General features: G+C 49.8%; 7 protein-coding genes across 7 annotated transcripts; 2 read left to right on the top strand and 5 right to left on the bottom strand.

Annotated features, from left to right (window-relative positions):
* Positions 1–985: 985 nt before the first annotated feature.
* Positions 986–3094, bottom strand: EI90DRAFT_3074286 (HAD-like domain-containing protein). The gene is made up of 7 exons (XM_039061495.1): positions 2450–3094; positions 2331–2390; positions 2149–2265; positions 1992–2096; positions 1663–1924; positions 1407–1591; positions 986–1346 (listed from the first exon to the last, which is right to left on the bottom strand). The coding sequence occupies exons 1-7, from the start codon at positions 2960–2962 to the stop codon at positions 1044–1046; spliced, it is 1545 nt and encodes a 514-aa protein (XP_038911883.1). The 5' UTR covers positions 2963–3094; the 3' UTR covers positions 986–1043.
* Positions 3095–3242: 148 nt separating this feature from the next.
* EI90DRAFT_3074284 (uncharacterized protein) lies at positions 3243–4176 on the bottom strand. Its single transcript, XM_039061494.1, has 3 exons — positions 4050–4176; positions 3680–3992; positions 3243–3608 (listed from the first exon to the last, which is right to left on the bottom strand). The coding sequence occupies exons 1-3, from the start codon at positions 4154–4156 to the stop codon at positions 3366–3368; spliced, it is 663 nt and encodes a 220-aa protein (XP_038911882.1). The 5' UTR covers positions 4157–4176; the 3' UTR covers positions 3243–3365.
* Positions 4177–4179: 3 nt separating this feature from the next.
* On the top strand, positions 4180–5950 carry EI90DRAFT_2217301 (mitochondrial carrier domain-containing protein). The gene is made up of 13 exons (XM_039052705.1): positions 4180–4376; positions 4497–4556; positions 4604–4768; positions 4822–4946; positions 5007–5041; positions 5098–5197; positions 5251–5281; positions 5338–5437; positions 5485–5516; positions 5582–5591; positions 5654–5682; positions 5735–5752; positions 5806–5950. The coding sequence occupies exons 1-13, from the start codon at positions 4217–4219 to the stop codon at positions 5832–5834; spliced, it is 894 nt and encodes a 297-aa protein (XP_038911881.1). The 5' UTR covers positions 4180–4216; the 3' UTR covers positions 5835–5950.
* Positions 5951–6835: 885 nt separating this feature from the next.
* On the bottom strand, positions 6836–9573 carry EI90DRAFT_2217915 (UNC-like C-terminal-domain-containing protein). Its single transcript, XM_039052706.1, has 6 exons — positions 8857–9573; positions 8674–8804; positions 8105–8621; positions 7669–8054; positions 7507–7614; positions 6836–7451 (listed from the first exon to the last, which is right to left on the bottom strand). Exons 1-6 carry the CDS (start codon positions 9434–9436, stop codon positions 7194–7196), a joined length of 1980 nt encoding a protein of 659 aa, XP_038911880.1. The 5' UTR covers positions 9437–9573; the 3' UTR covers positions 6836–7193.
* A 1-nt stretch (position 9574) lies between these two features.
* Positions 9575–10646, top strand: EI90DRAFT_2217161 (uncharacterized protein). Its single transcript, XM_039052703.1, has 6 exons — positions 9575–9645; positions 9696–9747; positions 9814–10033; positions 10114–10181; positions 10235–10306; positions 10365–10646. Coding segments are annotated over exons 1-6 (474 nt in total). The 5' UTR covers positions 9575–9643; the 3' UTR covers positions 10425–10646.
* Positions 10647–11311: 665 nt separating this feature from the next.
* EI90DRAFT_2217245 (uncharacterized protein) lies at positions 11312–13129 on the bottom strand. Its single transcript, XM_039052704.1, has 7 exons — positions 12939–13129; positions 12627–12875; positions 12437–12546; positions 12355–12367; positions 11615–12299; positions 11465–11561; positions 11312–11385 (listed from the first exon to the last, which is right to left on the bottom strand). The coding sequence occupies exons 1-5, from the start codon at positions 13025–13027 to the stop codon at positions 11615–11617; spliced, it is 1146 nt and encodes a 381-aa protein (XP_038911878.1). The 5' UTR covers positions 13028–13129; the 3' UTR covers positions 11312–11385; positions 11465–11561.
* Positions 13130–13455: 326 nt separating this feature from the next.
* EI90DRAFT_2217071 (uncharacterized protein) lies at positions 13456–16376 on the bottom strand. The gene is made up of 5 exons (XM_039052702.1): positions 14835–16376; positions 14540–14779; positions 14398–14485; positions 13744–14343; positions 13456–13684 (listed from the first exon to the last, which is right to left on the bottom strand). The coding sequence occupies exons 1-5, from the start codon at positions 15996–15998 to the stop codon at positions 13488–13490; spliced, it is 2289 nt and encodes a 762-aa protein (XP_038911877.1). The 5' UTR covers positions 15999–16376; the 3' UTR covers positions 13456–13487.
* Between the last annotated feature and the right edge of the window lie 753 nt (positions 16377–17129).

The raw sequence follows: 17129 nt of genomic DNA, 5'->3' as shown, positions 1-17129 counted from the left end.
GCCAGGTGGGGGCTGTAATCGCAGGCGAAATGGAAGGCGTAGACCCTCGGTGAGCAAGTAATCTCCAGGGGCTGATCCCAGTTGGCTGACTTTACTACTATTACCAAAGCCTCCACCCACTAATCCTCCTCCTAGTACTAGCGACCAGGTATGCATCCCTGACAGACTTCAAGTCCCCATTTGAGAGCCCGTTCTAGGTCGCATTTCCTCAGCCCGTCCTCAGACTCCAACAGTGCGCCCTGGCAACACACACTTTGGCAGCATCATTCACCCATTTTGTTCGTCAGGCACAGAGGCCGATATCAGAGTCTCGACAATCCTCATATCAACCAGTAAGCATGAGTTAGTTTCGGTCTGGGGTTTCGAGACCTGAGCTACCGATTCAATTATGCACAACAGCTCGAATCCCCGTGACCCCGTACCCCCTAGAAGGCGGCATAACACGATGGTTTGAACCCAACACGGCGCAAGCGCAAATATGGACACATTGGGAAGGATGATGTGGAGGATTGTACTAGCTAAGCGCGCAAGTCCGCACAGGAGTTCCATTGCGTAGTATTTCATCGTAATTCATTCCTTTGTATACTTCCACGCATGGACGTTGACCCAAAATCACTAGTTATATTTCTTTACATCTGTGCTACGAGTGAGCCGCTGGGAGACGCATTGCCATATTTGGAACGCTGTTCATAACATTCACACCCCCCTTTTTTGTCGTTTCAGGGTACAAAAGTACGCACGTCCACTTTTGCGAACTTGATTTTACCCATGTGCAATATTGCATATCCAGTATTACTACGTGACTTGCTGTAGTCGTGAATATCGTTAACATTGTCTCTTCCCACTAAAGAGAAGCCTGGCTGGTCACCTGCCTAGTCAAGTTGCCAGAGCCGTTTTCGTTCGTGGGATATATATGCGTTTGTATAGGTGAATATCGCGCGGTTCTCATTCATGAATCGTATACGTCCGTGCATCCGTGCAGCACTCTCAAAACCATCAGGGGTTAATATATAAAGATACGCCAGTTGTATTACGTAAGCAGGTTATTTCCCTCCATTCTCTTTCCTGGCTTTCTCCTCTCGCTCACGTTCTTCCCTCTCCTCTCTTTCCTTCTCGAGTTTAGCAAGCATGGCTGCAGGCCCCGACTGCCCCATAATAACATCAAACAGGCTTCCACTCATCTCCTTCGTTTGCCGTTCACGCTCTTCTTCAATCATTTTCTGCATCTGAGGTTCCTGAGCCTTGAAGTAAGCAAGTTCCTGGCGATAATATTCTTGAGCTTCTGCACGCTTGGCCTCGAGATAGGTCGGTGGTGGGCCCTTCTTCGTTGGGCGAGTCCCAGACGACTGATGATTGTGGGAATAACTTCCATCAGTCACGGAGCAGGGTGACGAGCTCCAACTTACACTACCGAACAGTGAACTCATGGTAAATCCTCCCACAACACTCTTGTTACCGCCTTGTCGCTCCCATTCTTCAATGTGCTTCTTTTTGCTCTCCGCCTCTTTCTTGGCATATTCTACAGCAACATCCTTTCCCGCGTACGCTTTCAGAACGGGGCGTACGTCTTCAGTCTTGTGGATCGCGATTGCTGGCCCGCCAAAAAAAAAAAATTGCAATTAGTGGGGTCCTTTATTCCTGAAGGTCGGACCTTTCACTCACATTCCAGAAACGGAATCAGCCCGACAAGTCCACCCTTAGTCTGATGATCACCTCTCCATTTCGGGAGGATAATCGCGTTTTCGGGGTGGAGATGCAAATGATCAGGCTGTGTACCGATTGCGATCACCTTTGACAGATCGCGGTTGAGATACGACAAGTCCTTGACTATCCGTCCATCTACTGAGCGGGTGGATTCTCGGAATAGCTTGTAAGAGATGTAGAGATTGTACGGATCAAGCTTCTCCAAGATCGGTATTGCTGTCTGTGCAAGTCAAAAGGGACAATGAGTTGATTTGTGCAGCACATCGTTTTTTTTTTCAGATACCTACGAAGGATATCTGGGACGTGAAGACCACAACCTCGAACCATTGCGACAGGTAACCAATGAAATATTCCACGCCAGGACGTTTGGCTGTCCTCCAACCATTCTCCCTCTGAGCCACGAATGGATTATTAGGCGAAGTTGAAGCGGTTTTGGCGACTTACGTCCCACATTGAAGCAACAAGTAGGTCGTCGAGTGACAAAATTAGCGTGTAGGGTCGACCATGCGGTGGTGGAAGTGGAGGGGGCAGAAGTTCGTCCCACGCAGGCTTGTCAAAGTACTAAGGTATTCCCCCCAACGAATATCATCAGTGCTAGATTAAAGCATACGAGATCAAAGACGCACGTCAAAATTACGGGATATTCTGGCGCTTGCACGACCAAAAAAGCCTGATTTTTCTGCACCCTTGAGAAGAAGTTTTTAATGCAAGAGCTCTGTGACCGACAAATCAGGGCATTACATACTTTTGGAATTTTCTCTTTCTCCCCCCACTCTCTTCCAGCATATATATATGACCCAATGAGCCCAAGACCTATCATAGCTATGCCGACACGGGAATATATTTTCTTCTTGCGTTCGATACTGGAAAGAGACTGCCCTGCAGACCTGGCACCAGTTGTTTGAGGGTGGAGAGGTTCTTCAGAAGTGAAGTCCAAAGAAGGTAGAATACTTGAGGGGGGTGAAGAAGTATCCGAGGAGGGAGCAACAGCGGATGAGGGGGAAGGATTCGAAGTGGGAATGGAAGTGTGTGACGTGCTTCCCGTTGTATTTATGGGGGGTTTCGATTTTATAGGTTTTGATGATGAGCTATTTTGAGGAGTATTATTGCTCGGGCTACGCAGCCTAGCAGACGTGCTTAATAGTAGTCTATAATGTGGTACTCTATGAGAAACGATGGCTGGCCCTCGAGTGAGAGACCGAGGGAAACGCTTTGAATGGAACGCCAGCTGCGATACCATAGACCGAGTGGCCATCATCCCCACGGTAAGAACTGGTCCAGGCAATCACTAGTGCCGTTACGAAGAACTAGAGTATAGGCGCCGAGTGTGCAATTACCGAAATTTTGCGGTAAGTTGCGTCAAGAAATCAAAAACACGTGATGTTGATTCTCAGCACCAGACGCTCCGCGCTTCCGCACTTGATGACCCAGATATCCACAACTGCTTTACATGCTCCTCTCACCCACTCCTCACCCTAGCCACATATGCCGATAGGCACAGTTCCGAACTCTAGAATGAATTCATCACACTTGTTCACCCGAGGGGGTAGGAAGCTTGTCAGCGATGATGCACAAACGCCATTTAGAGGCCCAATTTGTGTCGTACAATTATTGCGTACGGGGCTCTAAATTTGTCAATACCACAAATTCGAGTGGCTGATTCATTCCAGTTGGATGCTAGCTGTGGTCAGGCCGCACCACTTCTCCTCATACTTCCCTACAACAAAGTGGATAACATGGCCTTCCTCATCACCCGGGAGCTCAACGGTGAATTCTAAGCGTGAATCCAACTTGGATAATGCTTGGTTGAAAAGCGATATCTCGTTGGAGCAGGCTTCGACATCCTTTTGTGGGATGGCTGAGACAGCTGCTAAGGTGTTGGCATCCGTTTTCACGGGGATAATCTGCATTTTGGACCCCGGTAGGTTATATCGATGGGATTCTTCCGTGGTTTAGTGTTGCAAATCGAACTGACCTCTCCCACTTCTAACAAGTTAGATAGACCAAGCTTGCTAATAGTGCTTTCCTCCACCCGTCCTTCATCCTCGAGATCTCCTGCATAGAAAGCAACATCTGAGAACTCGTCTGAATCGCTTGAACGACCAGCAAGAATGCTGGAACATGATAGGCTAACAGCTCCCGCTTGAGCCTTCGAGAGGAGGTCTTTCAAGAAGTCAAAGGAAGAGAGTGGTGTAGTTTCAAATGGTTTAGGGACTGCAAGAATGCATTGTGTTTCCGCATCGAAGAGAGGCCTGGATTTCTCTTGAGTGTACCTAGCTAACACAGCCCTTTTAGAGGAAAAAAATGTGTGAATTGGGGAGGTGTCGAAGGCCTGGGGGGCGTACGTCGTATTTCGTATTCCCTCGATATCTGCTTTTTCAAGCTTTGTTGACTCGATAGCCTTGTTGAGACTGGCACGATCGTCGATCGGCGTCGACGAAGTGAACACCATTATCACGAGATCGTAGGAAGTTCCCACGGTGATCGAATAGAGCTGATCAACCCAAGCGCAATGAGCAAAGAGGGGACTGAACGCGCAGTACGCGACAGTCGCGTGGAGCGACGCCCGTCGCTCCTTGTTGAGTTAATATCAGGCTCGGTAGCGGGTGCAGCTCAAGTTCTTGTCGGGCAGCCCCTCGACACAGTGAAGACCAGAGCACAGGTAGCATCGAGTACGTTAAACGCGCGTTGTTCAGTTTTTTTAGTTGAAATTTTGCTTAGAGGGAATGTTTGTAAGCACGTCCAGTAAACATGGGGCATGGTGGAATCCAAAGTCCGTCATTGCTAGAAAGGTCCGATGGATATTCTCATCCAGACTGTTCGAAAGGAGGGCTTTTTTGCTTTGTATAAAGGCATGTTGGTCGGGCTAAACAGGATATGTCGTCTGACCGTGGAGCAGGGACGCTGTCTCCTTTGATCGGGATTTCGGGAGTCAACTCTTTGCTCTTTGGTGCTTATGGCGTCTCCCGCAAAATGATCTCACCATTCCCTGATTTATCAATAGCCCAAACAGCTGTTGCTGGGGGGATGGCTGGCGCGGTGAACTCGATTCTCGCTGGGCCAGGTAAGATGCAAACCCTCTCTAGTCATGCTGAGTTCTCAATCTCCAACGTTCAGTCGAACTTTTCAAAATTCGAATGCAGGGTCAATACGGTGGTGCTGACGACAAACGCTTGTCTCGTGTCGCTAGAGACTTGTGGAAAGAATGGGGTTTCCGCAAAGGAATCATGCGAGGGTTTTGGGTGCGGCCATCTCTCTCTTCATCTCATATGCGACTATCTCGAAGGGCAGCCGAACTGTAGGTGACAGTGGCAAGAGAAATACCTGCATACGCAGGGTAAGCAAAGACTGTCATGACAGCCATGCTTCAGATCGTCTGATTACGATGTCCAGATTTTATTCCGGTTACGAGTATACCAAGAGACAATTTAAGTTCAGATATGGCGAGAACCTTCCCATCTGGGCTTTACTAGCAAGTGGATCTTGTGGTGGTGTATGTACATCATTCCCCAGGGGTCCGAGTTAACCTTGCAGCCAACCTCCTAGATATCATATTGGCTGGCTTGTTATCCATTAGGTGCGTGGTAATATCATCCTTTTTTGTTCCACATCACTCTTACAGCGTTTGTGTAGATGTTGTCAAGTCCCGCGTTCAGCTGGCACCCAAACCGCCCACCGGGGGTCTTACCTACATTGCACGCGAGCTTGGTACCGTATACCATGAAGGCGGAATGTAGGTGCTTCTCCTGTGCTAAATTCTAGGTTTTCATATGTCCACAGAAAGGGGTTGTATCGCGGGCTGACTCCATCTTGTGCGTCTGCAAGCGTTTCGAAAATGTGCTGAACATCTCACTCCTATAACATGGATCTTCGTCAGTGATACGAACGTGGGTAGAACTGTCACGCCTTTCGGAATTGCGACACTCATTTTACCATTGGTCTTTCGCAGCATCCCGGCAGCTGCCGTCACTTTCGCCAGTAAGTTAGCTAGCTATTTCGCAGTCATTTTCTGACCCCCTGAGTCATCCAGCCTTTGAGATCACACGTGGTAGGCACAGAGCGCTTCCAAGGTCCCTGTGGATGTGATACACTTTTCTCCAGAATATCTTCAGGCACACACTTCGTGGTAGATGGCGCGCCAGACACTTATGAAATAGTTCATCACTGCTTCTACACAGCTCCGGTACTGGACCGCTAAACAGTGGAGTGCACGGGTGCAATAATTGACCAGGAGGCGGTAATATAGATGGCATGTATGGAGAGGATATCTGAATGCATGAGTTGGAGAGGTTGGGGAAGGTCGCATGAACTGAAAGCATGCGAAAAATGTTCATGGAATGCGTAAGAGGTGGGGACGGATATCAATCATGTTCGGTCAACCGGTCAACTGCTTCTGATTAGTGAGGGGGTGTCATCAGAACACATCGCTCCGTTGATGATAAACTTGTCGAGGGATTAGCAGGTAACTGTGCGTTTCCTTCGTGAAGAGGGGGTGCCAATGGGGAATCCTTCAGGCTCGCAGCCGTGTGGTCAGTAACGAAGTACAGCGCAACCGGATCTTCCTTCCGGAAGTTGGTCAAGACCCTTTCCGGGGCCAACTCTTGTTTAGGAAGTACCGGAAGCGGCTGGCTCATTGTGCATTCACTTTGAGCGTCGCTTAGTGAGTTCTGAATGATTTGACTTGGTAAATGCCGCGATTTGGTCAAGGTCATATCAACGGTGGAATCGTCCCCATTCTCGCCAGCGGAAGACGTATCCTCCCATGTGTCATCTGTGCTTTCGTTGGCGCCTCGGGTGGTTTGTAATTTGGGATGAGGTGGGGTTGAACGCGCAGAGAGGACAGAACCGCGGGGGGAGTCTGGAGAGGATCGATGAGGATCGAACCTGGGCGATGATGAAACGCTTTGCAACTCCCTCGCCTTTGCTCTAGTTCGCGGCGAACCACCTATGGAGATATCCAAGGACCCATTTACTCTGGTTCTGTGTCGCCCTTTGGGTCTAAGCTTGCCTCCACCTGACATGAATACATCTTCGCGATTTTCATCGGCAGTGGATGATGTCAAATGTGTTGATGGCGTGAGCATGATCGATTTGGTAAACGAAGACACTCGTTGGCGCTTCCATGTTTCATGAAGATGTGATGTTTTGGCAAGCGCTTTCCGCGAACTCCCTGGCGCGTTGTTTGTGATGATGTTGGGCGTCAATTCAGCGAGAGATGGATATGAGTATGAAGGTGGTGTGTGTGGGGAGCCTCGAAGATGTGATTTGCTTCGGGATGTTCGGGACTGCTCAGGGAAGGGCGAGAGGAGCACAGGTGCACGTGGTTGAATGTCAACCATCTTTGTGGCAGAGGAGCGAGACAAGGGGAGCTGAGGCGCCCGGACGTCCTTTGCGGGGACGGCCCGAATGTTAGGCAGAGATGCTGGGGTTCTCCCTTGGATGGAAGGCGTCCCTGCTTGCTGAGCGAGAGTTGCTACACTCTTAGTCAGTTATGTCGTCAAGTGACACGAGCATTGGAAACAGGACGTACAGGATGAATTTGGCTTCTCCGGCTCGGAGTTTGTCCTTAGCCCATTGGCACGCCAGAACAGGTTTGGTCGTCTACCGGTGCGCATGGAATTTTTTGGAACTGAAAGCTCGTCAAACAGCGAGCCTCCAGGGCTTGCACCGCGTGTAAATGTCATGAAAACCAGAACCATTAGAAGAAGACACAATTGAGCAACCCCTAGTCGTTTTTCAAGAGTAATCTAAAAGAAATAGGCCTATCAGATCTGCGATTCAGCTGATTTCCGGATACCTAACTTCGTTTGACAAGGTATGAAGCTGAGTCACGAACTCCATCCTCTGTACTTCCATGTCCCGTTTCTGGTTCCGAAGCTCCAACAATGCCTTCCGAAGCGCAAGCTGATGCTATCACCAAAATAATGAGCCTGATGCGTGACACGGCAGTGTAGATGATCCCACCGAAGTCTGTAGCTTCCCAACATCATCCTCGAGCTTCTTCAGGGCCTCTCGGACAGATTTCGCCTGATCCTCAATGTATTTTACGCTCAGGGAGCTATTCGATTCCAGGGCAACAAGTCGTTTCATTATATTACGATACACGCTCTCCCCGGTTGCTAGCGATGGGGATGGTGAGTAGGAAGACGGACGAGTGGACCGCAAAGTCGAAGAATCTGTCGGAGAGCGTACGTAGCGTACTGCTGTTGAATTAAGCGGCGCAAGAGTTGAGGACTCCGAAGGAGATGCATGAGTGGCGGTAGATTGGAGGGCAGAGGCAGCTGGATCGGGTGCAGATGGTGCGGTCGATGAAATCTCAGACTCTGCTGGAATGTTGCTGGAAGCGTTGGCTGTCGAGTAGTCAGAGACGTGAACTGATGATGTGAACCAACTAACTCACATTTCCCGTCCGCAGCGTACGCATATACGGGCCCTCCAGTCATGATTTGATTCACTATATCATCGATTTCAGCCTCTGGAGCTGCTAATGTCTCGGTTGGCACAATAATTGGAGTATGGGTGTGCGTTGACTGGATATCAGCGGCAACGGCGGACGTAGCACTGGCAGCTGCGGAATTGGATGCCTCAGCAACAGTGTCCTGGCCCGAGGTCGACCTCTCCGCAGGCGTGGATTCTGTCGGCCCTATATTGACGGACGACGTAGCACCTACGGCGGTGCTGGTCAATTTGATTAATTCTGTTTGGCTGTGCGCAAGCTCCAAATACTCCGCTTCTGCACCAGCTTCACGTTCCTTTCGCCCTGCAGCTTGCCATTCGTTCCATTTGTATTCTTCCATTTGTGTAAGCCCATAAACATGCAGAAGGCTGACCGGGCAGTAGTACTCCAAGCCGTAGTGCGACAAGAAATCAATGCGGACATAACGGTAAAAGTGGGGATCTGGTGGAGGGTGGAACGACTAAAGAATAGCTTGTGAGAGAGAGCACCTGAAGGAGAAAGACCCGAGGCACCTGAACTGTGCGGATGTTCTTGGCACTATATGTACCAACGTGCTTCCAATGCTTTTGCTCCACGCTGACGCTGACGGAGATGTCCTTGAATACCCCGGAGAAAAACTCAGAATTTGCCAGTTGAATGGTGTCTATAAGGTAGTTCAGTAAATTACAGACCCGGATCCTGAAGCGCAAATATACCTATTTGGATATCGTCGCATAACTCAACAATGACGAATTTACCGGGTGTCGCGCAGGGACTGAGCATGTACTTGTCACGCTTAGGAGATAAAATGGAAGCGGGAGACTTTGATTCCTTGTGGGAAGAATGTATTCTTGCCGAGCAATCAACCGATGCATAGTTGAACCTGTCAGTGAGTGGGACTCGTAATGTTGGCACTATGTCTTCGAGCGTTTTGGGTGAGGCCGATGACCCAGCGTGAGAGTTTATATGAGCATCTTCGGGTCCACCTGCGTTGGAAGATTCCATATTATCATCAGTAGACTTATTAGGCGTCTGCGAGAATCTCAAGCGCTTCCACTCCTCGAACGACGGGAAGTCATCCGTCATGGCCACAGGAATGTCCGATACGGAGCAAACGGGACTATGGATAGTAATAATGGGTCGGAACTGGTCTTGGACGGTCATGCGGCAGGTGTTCTGTCGGTGTGGCGAGTGCTCATTGGGCGTGAGTGACCCAATGCAATAACGGAGCATGCAGACAACCGTCAACGTGGCCATCCAGGCTGATGTCCCAGCGCGTTTCTCGGACGAGCCCATGGTATTCTTGAGCCAGTTATAGGCGTGGTGTGGTCCTATACAATCATTCAAGCCACGTACAGAGCCAGGTGCGTTTACTTAGAGACGTGGAGCTTATTGAAGGATGCTTCCCGTTTTCGGAGACAAATCACTTGACGTTATGGATCTCATTCATTCAAAATTGTAATTTGTATTCAAATTTGGACCGTGACAGCAAATCTGGGTGCCATGTATGCCGATTCATCGAATGTAACTTCAAAATCTGACGCATCTGATGAAGGGCTCCCAAAGCAAAGAAGAAGCCTGCTGATGATGGTGGAACCACTGAGCCTGTGAGTTCTAAGCACCGGTATCTTGTTCCATTGTACAAACATTTACTTAGCAGTAATCCTTGTAAGTCTTTAGCTGAAAGGCTCTCATTTCTTGACTATCCACGACCGTTCAAGAATCCTAGCTGGTCGAGCAGTCGGCAAGGGGCTGCAAATAAACGTGGTCGAGGGCTGAAACAAATCTTAGCTAGTGACCGGGAGAGGGAGAAATTTTATCGAGAGCAGGCGCAATTAGCCCCGGAAGTGGATGGAGAGGTCCCCAAAAGCCGAGAGGAGGATGTTGTGTTCTGTATGGCTCCTTTGTTTCTAGAGGCTTGGCGGTACAAAGCCCGTCGGTGTCCTCTTACATTCTAACCTTTACTATCGCAGATCACACCGTTGAAGCCCCTCCCTCAATATTGCCTCAAGGAAAGTACTGTGACATAACTGGCCTAGAAGTGGGTCCCTGTCTATATACGATCGTCTCCAAAAGTTGACCCCGCTTCACCAGGGACCTTACACGCATCCAACGTCAGGGTTACGATACCATGACCAGAGCGTATACGAAGTCGTCAAATCCTTGGTCAGTTGTTTATCTAATTTTCCATCGTTCTCGACAGGTTGTCACACCCATTTTACAGAATCCTTCGGCTCAACAAGCGTACTTAGCTGCGAGAGGCGCAAGTAATATCGTCAAGTAACATCTTGGGCGATCGTTGGACCGAGCGCCCAGGCCTTGTGACATTGCATAATGCCCCTACTACCGCAACGCTCCTTGAAACACAGAATCCGCGATCGATTTCCTGCTTCTCCATTCTTATGTACAACACCAAGACACAAATCGAGTATAGTACACAAATCCAGGTCAGGGAGATGATGAAGCCACTATACGCCAGTACCAAGAAAATGGAATAATATGACGAAGGTATAGGGATAGCTTTCTGCTATCTCTATTGCAACAACGCGAGTGAACGACGTTTAGGATGGAGAGAGAGGTGGTGGGAGATGCATGCAAAAGACGAATATGAATGTCAGTAAGGCGAAAAATGAAAGCTGCGAAGGAAATGGACATGGATAAAAAAGCGAAAGTCATGGCACACGGCAGAATGGGAAGGGGATTTAGTGAATCAAAGGAGATGATAGAATGGAGAGAAGACGATGTTTGAAGGTTCGGTCAGCAATCAATACGCCGTCGGAACGAAGGGATGATAGGGATATTGGGGAATTGTCGTGGGTAATATTACGAGATAGGTATAGGGTAAGAATGGAAATACAGTGGACGTGTGGGTTGGAATTCGAGCAGTTCCTTTTCCAAGAATATGATCAACGAATATACCGGTATCCGCGTAAGGCTATGCAAGCAGGGTTGAATGGGATCCACTCCATACGGAGGGAGGGTCAAAAGGGTGAAGTTTGAGTGCAAGCGCAGATTTGGTGAAAGTGCGGATGATGCATCCCGAAGAATAACACGCAGAAAACGTGTCATTCTAACCAATGGATAACGGCATCACCTCCTTCTCGCTCCCGGTTAATGAACTCGCGCCAAGCACGTGGTAAGTCAGGCCGGTTCCATCCAGTGAGTGTGATGTTCGTGATGCGTTTCGTAAGCGCCATACGTGCAAGAAAAGCTAGCGTAGGTACGTGCGCATGAATGAATGTTATCTGGGGAAATATGCGCATGTGAGAACGAGAAAATGAATGTATGGAGACTGCAAATCATGTGGGAAGGAACGATGGTTACCTTTGTCAAGCAAGTACCGTCTAGAAGGGTTGGGACGCCGTCATCGTCGGCTCTTAACACGGATAGGATGGCTTCCCAGCTTGATCCAATGGCCCAACTGCGACATGGTCAGTCAAACGATGAAAAAAGAACTTGGGTATCAGTGCTGACTCACTTATGCACGCATTTAGGAAGCAAAGTCAAATACAGCGCCCCATCAATGATGAGTTCACGCAAATGAACCATGAGCTTAAGCACCGCGATGTGACCGCTCATCACCTCGCCCCATAGTGATAGCTCATCCTCCGGGCCTTCGCTCATCGGGAAGCTCATCGTCAGGTGCAGCTTTGTTGTCCGCATATCTAATAGAAGCGGATAAAGCATAGATGAATAATTTGAAAATTCTTGCACGTGAGTCTCCCGTGGAAGCCTCTTCACAATGGGGAAATAATTTCGAGAAGAAGCGACGTCGTAATGCACTTCAGGGATGTGGCGATGGAGAGAATATGCGGGTACGAAGAAGGAATGGATCATATAGTCGTCTGGGGGAGGGACAAAGAGCTTGAGGATCTTAGTGTGGTTAACGGGGCCCTCTGGTCGAGCGAGCGAACTTCGGAGGTCGAAAAGCGCTCTATAACGGCTAGGGCTTCTGATGGTAACAGTCCTATACAGGAATGGCTCAATAAATTGACACCAGGTTCGGTTCACAAGGGAGAGGTTTGCTGCCACGGGAAGGTCAATGGAGTCGAGGCCACGGTCAGCGGCGATAGCAAGCCTCAGGACAATGTACTGGATTTCCAATGGAAGGCTGGGAAGCCAGAGAGGCTCGCAATGATTTCCGATCTGCCCGAATGTGCTAAAACGGGGAAGGTGAGATTCATGCCCCCGACGACGGTCAAGGCTCGACTTACGATTGCCGGAGATCTAGCGGAAAGGAAAGAAAACGATGTAAGAATAGCCAGGAAGATAATACGGGATGAGGGCGCTACTCACGGGTCCATGCCTCCGTACTACGATAGCTGAGGAGTGACACACTCTGGACGGATCTATAAACCGACTTTCCTGAAGTCCTCGGAAGGTCTACACGACACGAAGGAGAGAAGCTATTCGATGGGAAGTGATGAGGCAAGGGAAATTCGCGCATGAACATGCATGCAGGGGGCAGCAGGAGTCAACTGCTCACCTCTCAAGTTTATCCTTCACGGCTCTGGCGAATGAGGCGGGTTTCTTCCTGTAAGCACTACGGTAATGAAGGTTGGGGTGGCGAGAAAACATGGCACGGGCGATTTCGTCGTAATACTTGACCTTGGTGCTGTGCGCACTGGACCGTTGGCGGGAATTGGTCGCCGGGAAAATCCCAAAGCGCCATCGACGATTAGACTCCATGCACGATAGAAGAGTGACAAGGAGAGAACCATCGTTTTCTTCCCAGCTGTTCATGGGCGTGAAATGAGGATCGATTGCGTGGTGCATCTGAGCGGACTCGGTGTCGCACCTTAGTTGGGCTGCTTTGACTTTCAGGCTACGAGGGACGATGTAAGAAACGGACGGGTGGTGACGGGGGGAGCGCCTGAGAGTGTCCATGGTGAACAAAACCCAAGGGGATGTTCTGTGGGTGGATGGCAGCGTGAAGAGGGAAGGAGATATGTACGAGTTCTAGTCACGTGCACCGCTGCATCTTAAAGGACCCTCCCGAAATTGAACAATTCATCAAGGACCCCATCGGTCTCTTCATTGATTTGCAAGATCTCGGACCCTGGAGAGTCCACCAATGCACACCCAGGGAGCTGCAGCAACAGGAAATAACAAGGGATAAGTCGAACACCGGACGGACAGGTAACGATAACTACAGCAGCCTCTTGCGCTTCGCTTGGTTCCACCACCACCAAATGGCACACAAAACCCCAATTACTACCAGAACATTCACACCGAAAACAGCCCCAAACAAATAGAAACGTCCATCCGGTGTACTCAACGGGAGATTAATGTTCATGCTGAAGATACCTAGTTGAAACCGTCGTTCAGTCACTCACACACGCAAAATTTAGCAGGGAAACGCACCGGTAGCCACTTGCATGCAGTGATCTGCCGTGTGGACAGCACTGCGCTTCAAGAGCATTGAATCTGCTCGATTCGTAGCGTGAGCGAGGTTCACTCCAAGTCCCGAGAGGTATGTTGGCTGAGAGTGAGCCAATACTCTTTCGTAATGCGCCAAAGACTGTTGCATTGTCAAGAGATGGTCTGCGTATTAGTGGTCCATCAGCCTGCCTGGACATCGACTCGCTAGTCAGTAAGCTCACCCTGGACGTCATCTAAGTGCGCTCCTAAGTCTGCGACACCCGTCAATCTATCCCGCAGTATCCCAAGTACCTCGTTCTTCGGGGCGAGGAGCCTTATGAGCAACGTCACGGTCCGCCTAGTCCGAGACATCCTTATGAGAGTTTGTGTTCTCGCAAACTTGACAGCACGCCACTTTGCCTGACCAGTCAGGCGTGGGCAGATAAGCCTCAGCCAAAGTTTCTTGGTCCTGTGCACACAGGCGGACCCGCAGGACGAGAGGTAACAGCTGATAGGGCGAAACAGATATTGCAGTGTCGAGCATGAACGCTGGTATGTATGATTCCAAGCGCTACGACGGGGTTGAGAAGTGGGCGATATCGGGAGTGACTCCTTCCTTTTCTCGTTGAGATCAACAATGACCTCAATCGCTTCAGGCTCGACCTCACGTTGCCGGGCAGCTTCGGCGTGCTGAAGTGTAGTTTCCCAGTCACGGAGTACTAGATCCTCATCTTGCATTCCGGTAACAAGCCTATCGACATTTTCCACCTCATGACCGATGCGCTTGATGACAGGGATGTAAGCATCAACAATGGAATCCATCAAGCCATGCGTGATGTGGTCTATAGAATTGGTTGCATCTTGAGCATACAAAGGGATGTTATTGGTAAATGCACCTGATGTCATGATTGTGGTGTCGTTATTCATCTGTAAAATTTTGTTCCTAACTCTATTGACATGTTCCGACAAATCCGAAAAATGGAACTGGCGAGATGCTCATTAGTGAGAACGTCGGTGCATATGACTTGGTCTACTCACCGAACAAATTCCTTCTCTAAAGACAGTGATATAAACGTTTGTCACATTAGGGATATCCTCCTCGTTTTGAGGTCGTCCATCATCCCCTAATTGTTCACGATCCCTCTCAGCTAGATAATTATTCAAATCCACGGAACGAATAACAACGAAATAATAACCCAAGCGAGGGAAGATCTCCACTTTTTCCCGTGGGTTTTGCTGCAAAATATCTTCTAATGTACGTGGGTGCAGATGAAGCAGCTGCAGAATGGAAGGTCACTACGACGGCCGGGATTCTTCACGTAAGTCAACGTACCGTGCCAAGCATACGCATATCTTCCCAAGTAGGAGAGGCCACATCGAGCCACCACGCTTTCTGCCATAAATTACCCAAAATAGTCGAGTCAACTTCTGGTGGAGTGCCGCTGGAGCGATTCCCTGTAGTAGCCTGCGTGGTAGGTTTTCGAGTGCCCAGATTCGTGTTCGAAAAATTACCCGTCCCGATGCCCGCACTCATGAGGGGCCTAGAATGATGATGTTTCGACGAGGGCTTTTCAGCGTGACCTCCTTTGTTCTTCATCTCGGGCACTGAGTCCATTGACGCGGGCGACATCGACTTAGTCAGGGCCACGGTTACCGGGGGCACTGAGCTTCGTGAACCGACCCGTGGCGACGTAGTTGTAGTTCCGCCTTCAAATGCCTTCTCTCCACATCGTGCGTGGGAAGATTCGGCGGGAGAGTGCACAACAGCTGCCGGTAGGAAATTTGCAGGTGCAGGCTTGGCGCGATGGAGGCAAGAATTCATTCTAAGGGACTTGTGCTGCTCATGGCGAAGTCTATTAGCATCACGGAGAGCCCGCTCGATACTGGACAAAATAAGGGGTAGCGAGGTCGTTTGAATCAGCCGAGAAGTAGAGTCTTGCTGGGGCACTGGACGGCCACCAGGGAATGAAGAAGGTATGTTTTGAGACCGGGCTTCGGAAGCATTTGGCAGAAGCAGACTGAATTCCCGTGGGATCCGTCGAACGTTTTCAAGGGCTTGGCGAGCGAGTGCGCGCTGTGCTGAATCGGTGTTAACAGTAGAGGTAACGATGTTGGGGCGTCGGCGATGTCTGGAAGACTTCCACGTGGCGGCGGGGGGAGCGGAAGAAGTGGTAGAGGATGAGCTAGTTGTGGAGGCAGATGGTCGAGCCCAGCGAGGGATTGCAAGCTCCACTATGGCAGCGATGGCTCTTGCAACTAATCTGATGGACGCGAATGGTGTCGAAGGGGATGAATGCCTGCTCGAGGCTGTGTCAGGTGAACTAACGCGTACGATCGGACGGGGCGCCTCTGGGAGTTGGGGGGTTGAGCCACGGTATATATCGCTTTCAGGGTTTTCAAAAGGACTGGCTCGCTGAAGCGGCGTCGGACCAGGGACACGGGGAAACCTGGGTGTCGCTCCAACGAAAGGGCTAGTCAGAGACTGATTAGATTCCATTATGGGTATGAGCTAGAATTAGTCCTCTGGTTGAGAACGCGCTGATTGATTCCCCTGGGTATGACACTAGGCTTGCAACGCACTCGCCATAAATCAGAGCACCGCAGAGCCAAAGAATGTAAAGGCCTTGATGGCTAACGACAAATCCCCCGCCAGCTCGACAATGGGGATTTCTGGAGCTTCGGGGATATCTCTTGGAAAGTCAACGGTAACGTTAATATTTTATGTGATGGGTTCTACTTTCCATGATGCGATTACCGCCAATACCCTTAACCTTATTGATCAAAAGTTTATTGCCGGCTTGGGCTTGACCAATAGTAACGCTGCGCTATATAAGAGCACAGCTTGTGATACCCTCAGTCCTCGATTACGAGCCTGGGTACGCGCTCGACTGGCTATTATAATAGCATCACCCCCCAGTAGGAAAGGCTTCGCGAGATGAAACAAGCCTTCTGCCTAGGTTTTCTTTGCGATCACAACTTTGAGGCGAGAACAATTTGTTGCCTTGCTTGCACAATTCGTGGGAATTTGTTTTTCCCCATTTCATTAAAAAATTTCCTGCTTTTCCGGGTACAGCTGAGAAGAGAATACTCTTAGATGCTAGGGTTTCTGGGAGAAGCTTCCGATGCTTTGGAACTGCTTACGTCGACAATCGGAGGGCCCTTCGGAGTGCCCATTACAGCGGGGGAGAAGACAGATGTCATCCTGGCTTTAGAATAACCGAAGCACCAGCCGGAGAATCAAGGATATGGGGAAGTGCTGCTGTGACACTTCGTGTATGCTTGCGTGTGCTGGGTGAGGCCTTGGGCGACTGCGGAAGGAATATATCCGTAAGTTGGGTCTGATATTGGGTGTGCCGTCAGGCCCATTTCCGCTTGTTATGTGGCTCTCGGCGAGTCGAACGTGAGGGGGGACAAGATATCATGACATTGTAACCGCGCGCGGGGTATAAGTAGCTAGCGGTGTAGAAAGATTAGACAAAAGTAATATGTAGATGGAGAGCGCATGGTACGCACTGCTCACGTGGAACATTGTAGCGAGTAAAACAGGTGCCCCGTGGAGCAATACCAATAACTGATATGCGTGCCGGCACGTCGTCATAGGTACAACACCCCTTGTGCTGGTCATCGA

Source organism: Cantharellus anzutake (genome assembly GCF_015039405.1).
Source record: "Cantharellus anzutake strain C23 chromosome Unknown EI90scaffold_57, whole genome shotgun sequence".
NCBI lineage: Eukaryota > Fungi > Basidiomycota > Agaricomycetes > Cantharellales > Hydnaceae > Cantharellus > Cantharellus anzutake.
This window is presented reverse-complemented; position numbering and strand designations above follow the sequence as displayed.

Excerpts from the sequence above, each read along its gene's own strand:
- EI90DRAFT_2217161 (XM_039052703.1), top strand. Across the intron at positions 9,748-9,813 it reads ATGGTGGAACCACTGAGCCT|TCTTTAGCTGAAAGGCTCTC; the intron begins GTGAGTTCTAAG and ends AATCCTTGTAAG. Across the intron at positions 10,307-10,364 it reads ACGAAGTCGTCAAATCCTTG|AATCCTTCGGCTCAACAAGC; the intron begins GTCAGTTGTTTA and ends CCCATTTTACAG.
- EI90DRAFT_3074284 (XM_039061494.1), bottom strand. The coding sequence starts at position 4,156 with ATGGTGTTCACTTCGTCGACGCCGATCGACGATCGTGCCAGTCTCAAC. Across the intron at positions 3,993-4,049 it reads GAGGGAATACGAAATACGAC|GGCTGTGTTAGCTAGGTACA; the intron begins GTACGCCCCCCA and ends TTCCTCTAAAAG. Across the intron at positions 3,609-3,679 it reads ACTTGTTAGAAGTGGGAGAG|ATTATCCCCGTGAAAACGGA; the intron begins GTCAGTTCGATT and ends TCCAAAATGCAG.
- EI90DRAFT_2217915 (XM_039052706.1), bottom strand. The coding sequence starts at position 9,436 with ATGGGCTCGTCCGAGAAACGCGCTGGGACATCAGCCTGGATGGCCACG. Across the intron at positions 8,622-8,673 it reads AGAACATCCGCACAGTTCAG|TCGTTCCACCCTCCACCAGA; the intron begins GTGCCTCGGGTC and ends GCTATTCTTTAG. Across the intron at positions 7,452-7,506 it reads TTCATACCTTGTCAAACGAA|ATTACTCTTGAAAAACGACT; the intron begins GTTAGGTATCCG and ends TATTTCTTTTAG.
- EI90DRAFT_2217071 (XM_039052702.1), bottom strand. The coding sequence starts at position 15,998 with ATGGAATCTAATCAGTCTCTGACTAGCCCTTTCGTTGGAGCGACACCC. Across the intron at positions 14,486-14,539 it reads TTAGAGAAGGAATTTGTTCG|TTCCATTTTTCGGATTTGTC; the intron begins GTGAGTAGACCA and ends GCATCTCGCCAG. Across the intron at positions 13,685-13,743 it reads GCACTTAGATGACGTCCAGG|ACCATCTCTTGACAATGCAA; the intron begins GTGAGCTTACTG and ends ACTAATACGCAG.
- EI90DRAFT_2217301 (XM_039052705.1), top strand. The coding sequence starts at position 4,217 with ATGAGCAAAGAGGGGACTGAACGCGCAGTACGCGACAGTCGCGTGGAG. Across the intron at positions 4,769-4,821 it reads CTCGATTCTCGCTGGGCCAG|TCGAACTTTTCAAAATTCGA; the intron begins GTAAGATGCAAA and ends TCCAACGTTCAG. Across the intron at positions 4,947-5,006 it reads GAATCATGCGAGGGTTTTGG|GTGACAGTGGCAAGAGAAAT; the intron begins GTGCGGCCATCT and ends GCCGAACTGTAG.
- EI90DRAFT_2217245 (XM_039052704.1), bottom strand. The coding sequence starts at position 13,027 with ATGGACACTCTCAGGCGCTCCCCCCGTCACCACCCGTCCGTTTCTTAC. Across the intron at positions 12,876-12,938 it reads GTCAAAGCAGCCCAACTAAG|CTGGGAAGAAAACGATGGTT; the intron begins GTGCGACACCGA and ends GCCCATGAACAG. Across the intron at positions 12,547-12,626 it reads GTGAAGGATAAACTTGAGAG|CTTCTCTCCTTCGTGTCGTG; the intron begins GTGAGCAGTTGA and ends CCCATCGAATAG.
- EI90DRAFT_3074286 (XM_039061495.1), bottom strand. The coding sequence starts at position 2,962 with ATGATGGCCACTCGGTCTATGGTATCGCAGCTGGCGTTCCATTCAAAG. Across the intron at positions 2,097-2,148 it reads TTGTTGCTTCAATGTGGGAC|AGGGAGAATGGTTGGAGGAC; the intron begins GTAAGTCGCCAA and ends TTCGTGGCTCAG. Across the intron at positions 1,347-1,406 it reads TGAGTTCACTGTTCGGTAGT|TCGTCTGGGACTCGCCCAAC; the intron begins GTAAGTTGGAGC and ends CACAATCATCAG.